This window comes from Sebastes fasciatus, chromosome 4 (assembly GCF_043250625.1).
Source record: "Sebastes fasciatus isolate fSebFas1 chromosome 4, fSebFas1.pri, whole genome shotgun sequence".
NCBI classification, from domain to species: domain Eukaryota; kingdom Metazoa; phylum Chordata; class Actinopteri; order Perciformes; family Sebastidae; genus Sebastes; species Sebastes fasciatus.
In genome coordinates, this window is record NC_133798.1 from 18,991,959 (window position 1) to 19,005,110 (window position 13,152).

The 13,152-nt window shown below is 36.6% G+C and overlaps 1 protein-coding gene across 6 annotated transcripts in view; it reads left to right on the forward strand.

Annotated features, from left to right (window-relative positions):
• The window catches only part of LOC141766057 (neuroplastin-like), a 31,946-nt gene that overhangs the window by 11,413 nt on the left and 7,381 nt on the right, over positions 1-13,152 (forward strand). The window contains exons 4-9 of one of the 6 annotated variants that reach the window (XR_012593567.1): positions 130-263; positions 1,522-1,795; positions 2,630-2,675; positions 3,381-3,402; positions 5,008-5,084; positions 5,237-6,191. Coding sequence is in view for 4 of the 6 variants with exons in the window: in XM_074632481.1 (XP_074488582.1) it covers positions 130-263; positions 1,522-1,795; positions 3,381-3,402; positions 5,008-5,068 (491 nt within the window). In the remaining 2 variants the exon portion in view is untranslated. The other 5 variants (XM_074632481.1, XR_012593568.1, XM_074632482.1 and 2 more) reach the window with 5 other exon arrangements.

Here is a 13,152-nt window from a genome sequence, read left to right on the forward strand (position 1 = left end):
AGCAGAAATTGGCACAAACCAATTTATTATTTTCATACAACTCACAGTAGAGCTGTAGCACTTTATTTTTTTTTTGAATTTCTTGAATGTATTCCTGTTTAACAATTGATATTTGTTATTTTTTTTAAGCTGCTCCTGACATCACAGGCCACAAGCGTAGTGAGAATAAGAACGAGGGCCAGCTTGCTGTACTCTACTGTAAGTCTGTGGGCTATCCTCACCCTGTCTGGACTTGGCGCAAGTACGACAACGGCATTCATAGGGTATGTGATATATGATAGTAATGTAGTTAGTGGTGGTGTTTTACTGGACTGCATTATATTGACATGTGTTTCTAATATTCTTCCTCCCTTGTTTTTGTAAATGGGGTGGGCAAAATATTAGAAACACCTTAACACCACTGAAAACTGCAACTGCGATAATAAACATATACTCATCAAAACGGAACATTATTATGTTTTTAAAGGCAGAATTTATGGCTAGTATTTAACTGGCTTAGTTTTCTGCACAAACCTGTATTAGAAGACGTCCACTACTCATTTACTAGCTACCTCAACAGAAGGGAAACTCTTTGCAAAACTATACTTATACTGAGTTACTGTAAATATTCAAGCTCAAGAAGCGATTCGTTTAAGACTTCACGATGACCTCAAATGGAAAATCATGGGTTGTACATCATTTCATAATAATAATGATAATGAATGACTTTATTTGTACAACACCTTCCAAAACGAAGTTACAAAATGCAAAGTTAAAGTGCTCTATAGGGGAAAAATAAGATTAAAACAAATCAGCATTACAATTAGATAAAATCCAGGCAAATAAAAGTAGAGAAAATTAAATAGAATAAGATAAGAAATGGTAATATAAACAAATAAAACTGATATATTTAAATACAATTTAGGAGGCTGTCCATGAAATACCTTTTATTATGTTATTTCATAACATGGTCCTGTAATACAGTATGAAATATTGTGTAATGTTTTAAAACCTCATAACTATGGCTGTCAATTGATTAAAATATTTAATTGCGTCCATAGTTAATCGTTATTAATCACAAATGAATCACACATGTTTTTTATCTGTTCAAAATGTACCTTAAAGGGAGATCTGTTAAGTATTTAATATTCTTATCAACATGGGAGTGGACAAAAATGTTTGTTTTATGCAAATGTATATATATATTTATTATTGTAAATCAATTAACAACACAAAACAATGACAAATATTGTCCAGAAACCCTCACAGGTACTGCATTTAGCATAAAAAATATGCTCAAATCATAACATGGTAAACTCAAGCCCAACAGGCAACAACAGCTGTCAGTGTGTCAGTGTGCTGACTTGACTAGCTAGCTTTAAAACTGAGCCCGCTACAACCTTAAAATCGCAAGTTGCATTAATGCGTTGAAGAAATTAGTGGCGTTAAAACGAATTTGCGTTGATGTGATTTTATTGCATTAACTTTGACACCATTGACCCTCAACATTATTTAGTACATTGCTTTCTTCTCCCTCAACAGGAAATTGACAACTCAAGCGGACGCTTCTTCATCAGCAGCAGAGACAACTACACTGAACTCAACATTGTCAACCTAGACATTAATCTAGATCCAGGCGAGTACCACTGCAACGCCACCAACATGCTCGGCACCCGCGACGAGAAGATTGTGCTGAGGGTCCGCAGCAACTTAGCCCCCTTATGGCCTCTTCTGGGGGTTTTGGCCGAGATCATCATCCTGATCGTCATCATCGTCGTTTATGAGAAGCGCAAGAAGCCGGATGATTTACAAGACGGTGAGTAACCAGCGGCGGTGCTTAAAACTGTTTTATTATTTCACTGTTCACTGTATTGTTCAGCTTTGACACCGATCTCTCCGATGAATTTTGTCCAAATTCTTTTTGCATCCCAAACCCCTGTCAGCATGGTGTTGTGCAATGAGGTGACTGTGAAAGGAGGCACACTTTGTTTTCTGGTGACTGCCTTAAGTCATTCCGTCGTCAGAGACACTAACAGAGTCACCTGACACTGTGCTGTGCCTGCATTCAATAATTTAGTCTGGCGAGGTTGACCCAACAGGCAGACACTGTTGCAGGAGGTCGCACCTTGTCAGGACAATTTCATGCATTTAATATTCATGAGAAATATGATACTGCAGTGTTGCGGAGGTGGACAGTTTCAATTATTTACGGCTTTCCAGGGACCTTGCGCTGTCCCCAAGCTACTGCAAGCTTAACCACGAGACACATCATTTAGCTATACAATCTGCGTATGCCAGCCTGGGATTTTTTAATACTACAGAGTACTTAATTTCAAGAGTCTAGCTGCATCATAAATTATGCATTAATGGTATTTGGGTGACCTTTTCCTCTCAAACAGAATTTTGATGTTGTCACATGCTGATTAGATGCAATGTGCAGCGGATGACTGACAGCTCAGAGCTGTGACCGTCAGTCAGTCGGCAACACTGAACAGGAATATATTCATTATGGTTCATTACATGGTGTTTAAGTCACCTTGAGAATCCTCCCAGTCTTACAAAATAGATTGCATGAATCATAAAGCAAATTCTCGCATGTAATGTCACTACTTCATATTTTACTTAGGTTAGCTGGTGAATATTTTAACAGATTGTTCCCCTTTTCCCTAAATTGCAACACCTAAACCATGATTGTGGTAAGTGTGAGACTTGTGCATGCGTCATGAATTTCAACAGGCATTCAGCTTCATCTTCTTCCAGTTCACAGCACAGTACACAATTCTGTTTAGCGCCTTTCAAAATCTTCCGTTTTTAAGATTTTATTTGACAAACGGTGACTCCATGTTCTTGCATCGAGCCGCAGCAGTGAGATGGCATGCAAGCAATCATTTCTACCGTCACTGTTTGACATCGCTTCAATGACTTTATTACCCTCAGTAGAGGGCTGATATTAATGGAGCTGCTCTTCACTAATCTCGCTGAGTGAACAGCTGTTCTTCGTGAGCGCTGCCTGTCTGTGCATGACAACAGTATTATTTTTTTTTTATTTGAATTTTGCCTGTATGTGATTGTTTTAATGTGTTGTGCTGGATTTAACTGTGTGTTTGTGAGTGACCTCATGAGGTGGTTTTCCCTGCGGCATGACAGCCTTGTTGTTTCCTATTTTGTTACTTCATCTGGGCCACGTTTTCATCCAACAACACAGTCTGCACACGCAGTACTGTTGAAACTATAAAACACTCTGTGCACCATGTGTCAGTCACAGCTAATTGTTCTTAATACTTTATGCTTTCTGTAAAAAAGATTTAAAAAAAAACACTTGTCACTTCATCAACGTGTGCAACTTCCTTGCGATTATTTTATTTTATTTCATTTCTCCATATCTTCCCTTGTTGCCTCAGACGATGACCTGGCAGGTCCAGCGTAAGTATAAACATTTTACCTTCAATAACTTCTCTCTGTTTTGCTTGATAACGTGTGTTTTTGTTGTAGCTTATCACGATATATCCACTCCTGACTGTCTTTAGAGCGCAATGTACAGTACACCATAAATCTGGGTCATAAAATAACTGGGAGCATCACGTTTTGCTGCGTTCATATAAAATATAATGAGTCAAGTAAGGACATGTTTTCCTGTCGATGACAAGTCACCATCTGAATTGTCCGGAAGCCCTGCCTATGATACTTGACTTAAAAAGGCCACACATTACTTTAAGTACCCCTATTACCAGTCATAAGCAGTATAAAAACATGTAATAAATGGTTTATAACACACTATAGTGCAGTTGTAAGCAGGAATAAATGTTAATTGAGATGAACAAACCTACAAATCATCAACACCATTTTCTGCATATGGAGCTCAATTCATTGACGGAAACGGATCCATTACCATTTACAATTTAGAATATATTTAAATAGGGCTGTCAAAGTTAACAAGATAATAACTTGAAAATTTAACATTTTCAAAGGGGTCCATTGACCTCTGACCTCAAGATATGTGAATGAAAATGGGTTCTATGGGTACCCACGAGTCTCCCCTTTACAGACATGCCCACTTTATGATAATCACATGCCGTTTTGGGGCAAGTCATGGTCAAGTCAGCAGACTGACATACTGACAGCTGTTGTTGCCTGTTCCTTCTGGACAATATATGTCATTATTTTGTATTAATTGATTTCCAATAATAAATATATACATACGTTTGCATAAAACAGCATATTTACCCACTCCCATGTTGATAAGAGTATTAAATACTTGACAAATCTCCCTTTAAGGTACATTTTGAACAGATACAAAATATGCGATTAATTTGCAATTGACTATGGACAATCATACAATTAATCAGGATTAAATATTTGAATCAATTGACAGCCCTAGTTTAAACATTTGTACGAAGCAGTTGCAGTATTTTTACTTACTGACAGCTGTTGTTGCCTGTTGGGCTTGAGTTTACCATGTTATGATTTGAGCATATTTTTTATGTTAAATGCAGTACCTCTGAGGGTTTCCGGACAATATTTGTCATTGTTTTGTGTTGTTAATTGATTTCCAATAATAAATATATGCAAACATTTGCATAAAGCATATTTGCCCACTCCCATGTTGATAAGAGTATTAAATAGTTGACGAATCTCCCTTTAAGGTACATTTTCAAAAGATAAAAAATGTGTGATTAATCACGATTAACTATGGACAATCGTGATTAAATGTTTGAATCGATTGCCCTAGTTTTAGTTCTAAATAGAATTTAGTCTATAAAATGTCAAAAATTAGGCTACATTTCCCTCACAATTTGTCAGAGCTCAAAAAGATGACTTGGTCAATTATTCTGAAGTATCGCATTTATAATGACGTCAAACAGAAAAGCAAATTTCTTGTGTTTTTATTTGATAAATGACCACAATGATTTAACAGTTATTAGAATTGGAGTCACATTACTTTCTGCCAATCATTTAACTGATCATTTGACTAGAATGCACGTTTCATTTGAGATATGAACTGATTGTGTTGTTTACTTCCTGCTAAAGGAAAACTAATTCAACCAACAACCACAAAGACAAGAATCTCCGCCAGAGGAACACGAACTGAGCAGCCTGTCTGCTGAGTGAGTATTACATTATTAAGAGGAAGCCTGATGATAAATATGTATGACAAGCCTGTGGCCACAAATCACAAGATGATCCACCATGTGATCTTATCACTGGATGCTCTACTGTCAGACTGCGCTAATGAGCTGAATGTTCTCTTTATTTGCAGGTTTCATTCCACATGTATTGACCATATGAAGGTAAACAAGAAGGGAATCCTCACCAGTTGTTAACAGGATGTATCTGCCATTAAGTATGGTTGTTGAGGAGTTCAGTGAGGCATGCCTTATGATTTTACTGTGCGAGGGTGCGAATATGGAATTGTTAACATTATAACCATTGTTGCTGCATGCAGTTGTTGACGTTTATGATTTTTTCCCCTCTTATCCACTGATTTTACATTTTTACTACTTCTAAAATAATGCATGCAAGATGTTGACCTTCTGTTTGATACAGAAATGGCTTTTTATTTTGGGCTCTTTTCTCTGAGAGTGGCTTCATTTAGATAATCTTTACTGTGTGTTCTAGAGGAAAAACAAAACTTGGCAATGTAAAAGTAAATGCCACCATATCTGGTATGACAGTTGTGTACAGTTTTATCATTCCCCTGCATACCATTTTATCAGAAAATATTTATTGCATTTTAAGGGCTTCGCAATGTCCCTCTAAAGTTGATTAAGCTTTACTTTACTGTATGTACTGTATGTATTAAATCACTATAACTATGTATCAGATCACCATTAATATAAATATATTCATATGATATGATGCACTTAAATGTTGAGGATAATGAAAACTGTATAAACCTACTTTAGGAAATCTGTACTAATCATTCTAACATATTGTTTTATAATCATGTGTATTGTACAGCATGGCTATTATCCTATGCAACTATTATCCATATCAATATATTGAAAATCATTGCAGCTTTTGATTTCTCTGTGACAAAGCTTTAAACTAGTATAGGATCACCGTAGAGCGTTGGCGGCATACTACACAGCTGCATGAATTCTCTACAGCTGACGTGGGAGGCGGCGAAAGAAGCCCACGTCAGGACTGACACATGTGAAGCAATTCCAAGATCCCCCGACTCATTTTTAAGAATAAATATCTCAAAAAAGAAAGTGTGTCTGTTGAGTTGTCTTCTTTGTACAAAATATTCAGTTGTACCATTTACAGTTTTTCTCAATCGCTTTGTCTCATTTTTTTTAAACAGTCTCAACATTCTGTTTCATGGGACATCACAACTCTATTGCATGTTTGCAAAATATAGTAATTCAGCCAATACACTTCAGTCATGCTTCAAAATCTAGTTATTGTGTCAGTAAATTGGCCAATGCACCAAAATGAAAAGTTGTCTTGTCATCGTGTGAGCCGTACTGGTCAAAATATTTGGGTGTTTTTTTCACCACGGCAGTCAACCCTGGAAATCTCTGTTTTGTTCTACGTTTTTGTTGACACTGACTGCTTCGGCCTACTATGCATGAATCTCAATTTTATCTAGCTGTACTGTTATGTATTGCACGGAGATTTTTAGATTCCTATTTCAACAGTGGGTCAAAGTTTATTGGGAAAAGTCAATACTGTCGTCGCTACACGGAAAAGGGATATGCACTTTTGTATGTATAGTTAATGTATTTGTGTAGCAACGTGTATGTATTGGAAATTCACTTTTGATCTTTCATTAAAGTCATATACTGTGACTGAAATTTTGCCACAAAATGACATCCATGCCAAAAAAACAACATCCCCATAACAATGAAAAAACCTGCAGTAGTGCAGTTAAAAAACTACAAATTGTACCTCCTTGTCACAGATATTTATGGAATATATACAGTATGTACGTCTGACAGATTTTGATAATTGAATGGATCATTTTGCATGTGACGGCTCAAACGATGAAAGAATGTTTAGAAGACAATTTCACTGAGAATCAACTCATCAATTTTGATCTGCAAGCCATGTGCAAGTTGCTTTTGTGCTAAAACACGTGCAATTTGCTTGAGTGAATGAGAAAGTCAAAGCTGTTGTTAACAACAAACTAATTGTTTAGAGATTTGAACTTTTTGTTTTGAAAAAAAAAAAGTATTCTCATTCAAGAATTGAGCCAAAGCGAGTGAGGAAAAACTGTAATGATGCACACAGGCCGTCCCATGAGGATGCAGGAAAGAGTTTGTTGAGAATGGCGCCATCTAGTGAGGATTTGAATGACTCACAGCAGACGTGTTGAACATGATGATGAACCTCACATCAGAGGAACAAGTTTCAAGAGCTTATCATATGCACAACAATTACAGTGAAGCAGCCAATTAAAACTTCCATTGACCATGAAAATCTTGTAAGTAAAAGTAAAATGAGAATCTGCCTTGATTAATTTCTCACTTGGTTCACAAAAATCCCGGAACTGTCCGACGAAAAAGATCAGTTAAGACTTATGAACAATACATACTTGATATGTTGTTTTATTCTACTTTATGGAGTTCCTATTTAGCATCTGCAAGGATACAAGATGGAAACAGACTTTGAAGCAAACTAGGGCTCATTTACAGCTCAGTTTTTTCTCTTCATCAATGAGCATTGATCAAAAACATAAAATACTCAAAAACCAGTCACCTAAGTTCAAGAGTAGCACACAAAAGGTTATTTTTTTTTACTCTTCCCATACCATATTCTTTCTGTTACATGTGAAAAGATGGAAAATGTGACACAGCAAGCACCCAGGGTTAAATTCTAGAACTGAAGTTGTCTTTCTGTTTAGGATCGGTATTTAAAATCCTGATTACCTCATCCTGCCTAAAGAGATGAACAAACCTACAAATCGTCAACACTATTGGTAGCTATTGTGCGTGATTTTAGTGCAGGTATTTTCTGCATATGGAGCCCAATTTATTGACGGAAACAGATCCGTTTCCATTTTCAAAGGGGTCCCTTGAACTCTGACCTCAAGATATGTGAATGAAAATGGGTTCTATGGGTACCCACGAGTCTCCCCTTTACAGACATGCCCACTTTATGATAATCATATGCAGTTTTGGGGCAAGTCATAGTCAAGTCAGCACACTGACACACTGACAGCTGTTGTTGCCTGTGAGGGTTTCTGGACAATATTTGTCATTTTTTTGTATTAATTGATTTCCAATAATAAATATATACATACATTTGCATAAAGCAAGCATATTTTTCCACTCCCATGTTGATAAGAATATTAAATACTTGACAAATCTCCCTTTAAGTTACATTTTGAACAGATAAAAAATATGCGATTAATTTGCAATTAACTACGGACAATCATGCAATTAATCACGATTAAATATTTGAATCAATTGACGGCCCTAGTTTAAACATTTGTACCAAACAGTGACAGTATTGTTACTTACTGATTATGTGCAGTTTTGCCATTTTATGGTTTTACAAAGACTCCTTATAATATACACTCAGTTTATCAAACTAATGCAGTCTAATACAACAGTCCTGCTATAAATACTACCTTTTATGAAGGAGTTGATTCAACTTAATGGTTAGTTTGGATGCAGTTATTTGTAGTGCTGGTTCATAATATTTATATATAATATGATATTATAAATGAGATGGACAAAATATTACTTACATGTGGCTATAGTTTTAGCTCGGTGTACCTAATAAATTGGCAGCTGAGTGTATTTTTCTCCTGTGTTATTCTCAAACAGTAGTGGGCAGCACATTCAACACATTATGTGGGAAATTGCAGCAACATACCAAAGGGTAGCGCTCTTTTATTGTGGCTGCTGTCTGGTAACACCAGTGGTCTCATTGTCCGAACCTGATTCCCATGATGTAATGTTGTGTCCTGGATTAATATGTCAGTGGGATTCAAACAATAATAAGAACAGTCCATTTGGTGACTTTATGAACCCTGAAAAAAAAAAAAAAAAAATGGGACACAACTTTTGACAAAAGTGATTTGTAGTTCTGTCTGTGGGGATTAAGCTCTCATTCAGGTGAAGTTTAAATAAATCTGATGGACTAGTTCTCAAACAGGTCAGTGGATTGTATTAAACAACACATTTAGTGGGTAGATTTGAACTTTGTTTGAAAGATTTATAGCTTTGTTTGTAATGAATTCACAGTAGCACTCATTTTCAATTTGCTCTACTACTTACCTCCTCTGTTACCAGACTGAGTCTACTTTAAAAGATTCCATCCAGACATGTTTTACCACATTATAATATAATAATCGGTTCTTGTCAGATAACATCTTTGCGACCTAGTACCCAACATTGTGAGGACGTTGAGATTGACTACCTTACAGTATGTGTTTCCCATTTGATATTTTGCACGTGTTTATCATAAAGTGGGCATGTCTGTAAAGGGGAGACTCGTGGGTACCCAGAGAACCCATTTTCATTCACATATCTTAAGGTCAGAGGTCAAGGAACCACTTTGAAAATGTCTATGCCAGTTTTTCCTCCCCAAGATTTAGCTCAAGTTTGGAGCGTTATTTAACCTCCTTTGCGACAAGTTACTTTGACAAGGTTGGTACCAATGGATTCTTTAGGTTTTCTAATTTCATATGATGCCAGTATCTTCACTCTCTTTAAAACTGATCCCGCTAAAACCTAAAAATCACAAGTTGCGTTAATGTGTCAAAGAAATTAATGACGTTAAAACACATTTGCGTCAACGCGTTATTATCACGTTAACTTTGACAGCCCTAGTTTAAACCAAATTGTGTTTGACTGCATTGGTATCAATTAGGTGTACCTAATAAACTGGTAACTAATCAGCCATGTGATCTGAGATGACGTCCCATACTTCGTGATAATTGTGCATGCAAACATAATGGAGAGTGATTACTGGAGTGTACTAAATAAGGCCCAGAGTGTGAACTCCTAATCTGGCCAGTTTATGATCAGGAGAATGTAAGCTTCAAGTGCTGACGTTTTAGGTCTGTAGGATGACTACTGAAGGGAAGAGAAAGAAAACAGCATAGTTACATACATTTTTATAAAGAAAATAACTTCCCACTGACAGAAAAATTGAGAGATATAAATGAGGTGAAAGAAAAATAGTATCTGTCGCATATAGTAGCCGAATCTTGACCTCCGATAGATTAACATTTAGTGAGGAAATATTTTTGGCAGAAACAAACTGTTCCCTTCTCCCTGCCACATGGCATTATGCCATATGAAATTGCTGTTTAAATCAATTCAGGGAAGTTTGCATTGAATCTTACAAAAGTAATGCAACCAGCTGCCAACAACCTTTCACCAAATTAACTTGCCGTGTTGGTCTTTTCCGGGAAGTCCTTCAACACTTTTCCACATAACTGAATAAGGCTTCTTCAGGGAATAAAAATGAAACACTGCAGAGAGTACCAATGCATCTGCCATTATACAGGGAGTAGGTGGCCAAACAGGTTGTACCTCAATGTAATATATTCACAGCGAGTGATGAAACAAATCCACCATTAACAAGGAAAGTATTGAACTTTATTCACATTGACTTCTCTCCTCAAGCCGTAGGTTCAAAGGTTGATCAGAAGATGTGGGCATGTCAAATTGGACAAAATCAGTTCTTCTGTTCATTTGAGATGTTTCAGCTCCTGTAGGCTAGAAGAGAAAACACGTTCTTTAATATGAAACAATACTCCAGTAGGACCCGTCGACAAACATTTGTGGGTCTATCTGCAACTATGGACATTTTTTTTTTGTGATCAATTTTTTATTGGTATTTAAGCAAAATGATATAGGGTGGGAAACCGGTGGTTTGCCTACTCCGGGTAGGGAATGAGTCCTTACCCCAAGTGAAGGAGTTTAAGTATCTCGGGGTCTTGTTCGCGAGTGAGGGGACGATGGAACGTGAGATTGGTCGGAGAATCGGAGCAGCAGGGGCGGTATTGCATTCGCTTTACCGCACCGTTGTGACGAAAAGAGAGCTGAGCCGGAAGGCAAAGCTCTCGATCTACCGTTCAATCTTCGTTCCTACTCTCACCTATGGTCATGAGGGTTGGGTCATGACCGAAAGAACGAGGTCGCGGGTGCAAGCGGCCGAAATGGGTTTCCTCAGGAGGGTGGCTGGCGTCTCCCTTAGAGATAGGGTAAGAAGCTCAGTCATCCGTGAGGGACTCGGAGTAGAGTCCTTGCTCCTTTGCGTCGAAAGGAGCCAGTTGAGGTGGTTCGGGCATCTAGCACGGATGCCTCCTGGGCGCCTCCCTTGGGAGGTGTTCCAGGCACGACCAGCTGGGAGGAGACCACGGGGAAGACCCAGGACTAGGTGGAGAGATTATATCTCTACTCTGGCCTGGGAACGCCTCGGGATCCCCAAGTCAGAGCTGGTTAATGTGGCCCGGGAAAGGGAAGTTTGGGGTCCCCTGCTGGAGCTGTTGCCCCCGCGACCCGATCCCGGATAAGCGGTTGAAGATGGATGGATATAGGGTGGGGTTACAAATTGATAGATCACAAATAGAGTAAAAAAAAATATATATATATAATCACAAATGTCCATGTACTAATCAATACAGAATTGGCAAGCAGCTACAGAAAAAAGAAAATGAAGAAAAACAAACAAACAAACAAACAGGAAGAAAGAAAATAACAGCAAACAACAACAAAAAGTAATTTAAATAAAAACTTCTGCGCCCCCTTCCCCCCACCCCCAAATCCCTCCCTTTTGGTTCCCTCCCATCCCACCCACCCTAGACCTTTGGACATTTTTAAGTCCCAGCAATGAGACTAATGCACACCAAAACAACCAAGATAAAAGTTCATTGCATAAAAAAGAAATAAAAGATGGGTATTTAAGACAATAAAAGATAAATAAAATACAAAGAATAAAAATAACAATAAAAATAAATAAATAAATAAATTAGCAGATTGTATTAAAATAATGAAATATTAATAAAATAAAATAAAATAGAAGAGATAACACACGCAGTGTTATTAGAACTGCAATATGTCATAAAACACAACATATTTTATATTTTTGTGTATGAAAACTGACATCTATGGTTACTGTCTAAATTTTTGAATGTGTAGAGAAAACTAGGGATGCACCGATATTGATACCGGATCGGATATCGGGCCGATACTGACTCAAATAGCATCAGGTATCCTTAGCAATGGGGCCGATCTATTCAATTCAATTCTATGTTTATATACTATATACATTATAGACTGGAATTTGAATTCCTGTCTAAGTTTTCAAGATTTTTTTTAAGTTGCTGGTGCACAATTTATTATTTTAATAATAAATAACAATTCAATAAATGTATATCTGTGTATTTATTTGTTACATTTTGTTTTACAGAGTTGGGAAAGCGATGTTTAAGTCTTAAATTTAAGCCAGATGTTTCCTTACATATAAAAGAATGATCCTAGTCACTTCCAGACAGTGAGGCATACAGCTTATTAATTAAACACGGGTATCGGATCGGTACTCGGTATCGGCTGATCCCCAAAACCCCGGTATCGGTATCTGGACTGAAACAGTCGGATCAGTGCATCCCTAGAGAACATCATGACATCCCCTATTTTAAAAAATATATATTTTTATATCAGTATTTACAATGATGCACAAAGCTTGATTTTTTTTTTTTTTTATTATTCTGTATGTGGGGTTGGTATGTTATTGAGTCTGTCTGCAGATGTTACTTTTTTGTTTTTTGTTTTTTTGTCTGTTTTTGATGAAATAAAAAAAAAAATAATAATAATAATTAAAATGTTTCACAAATATTATAGTAATTAAAAAAGCAAAATGTATAAAGTGAAAATCATTGTAATGTTGCGGTATAAGGACAGTTTAGTATAAGAACAAGTGATACAAAAATAAACATGTTACAGATTAACATCTTAACAACTACATGTAATTGTGCCTGTTAAGATGTATTTCATACTCTGATGGTTAAAATCAGAGTCGGATCAGTACATCCCTAGAGAATATCATGACATCCCCTATTTGAAAGAAAAATAAATAAATAAATAATATCTGTATTTACAATGATGCACAAAGCTTCATTAAAATGAATTTAAATGTCTAACACATATTACAGTAATTAAAAAAGCAAAATGTATAAAATATAATATAAAAATATATATATATACTATTAAA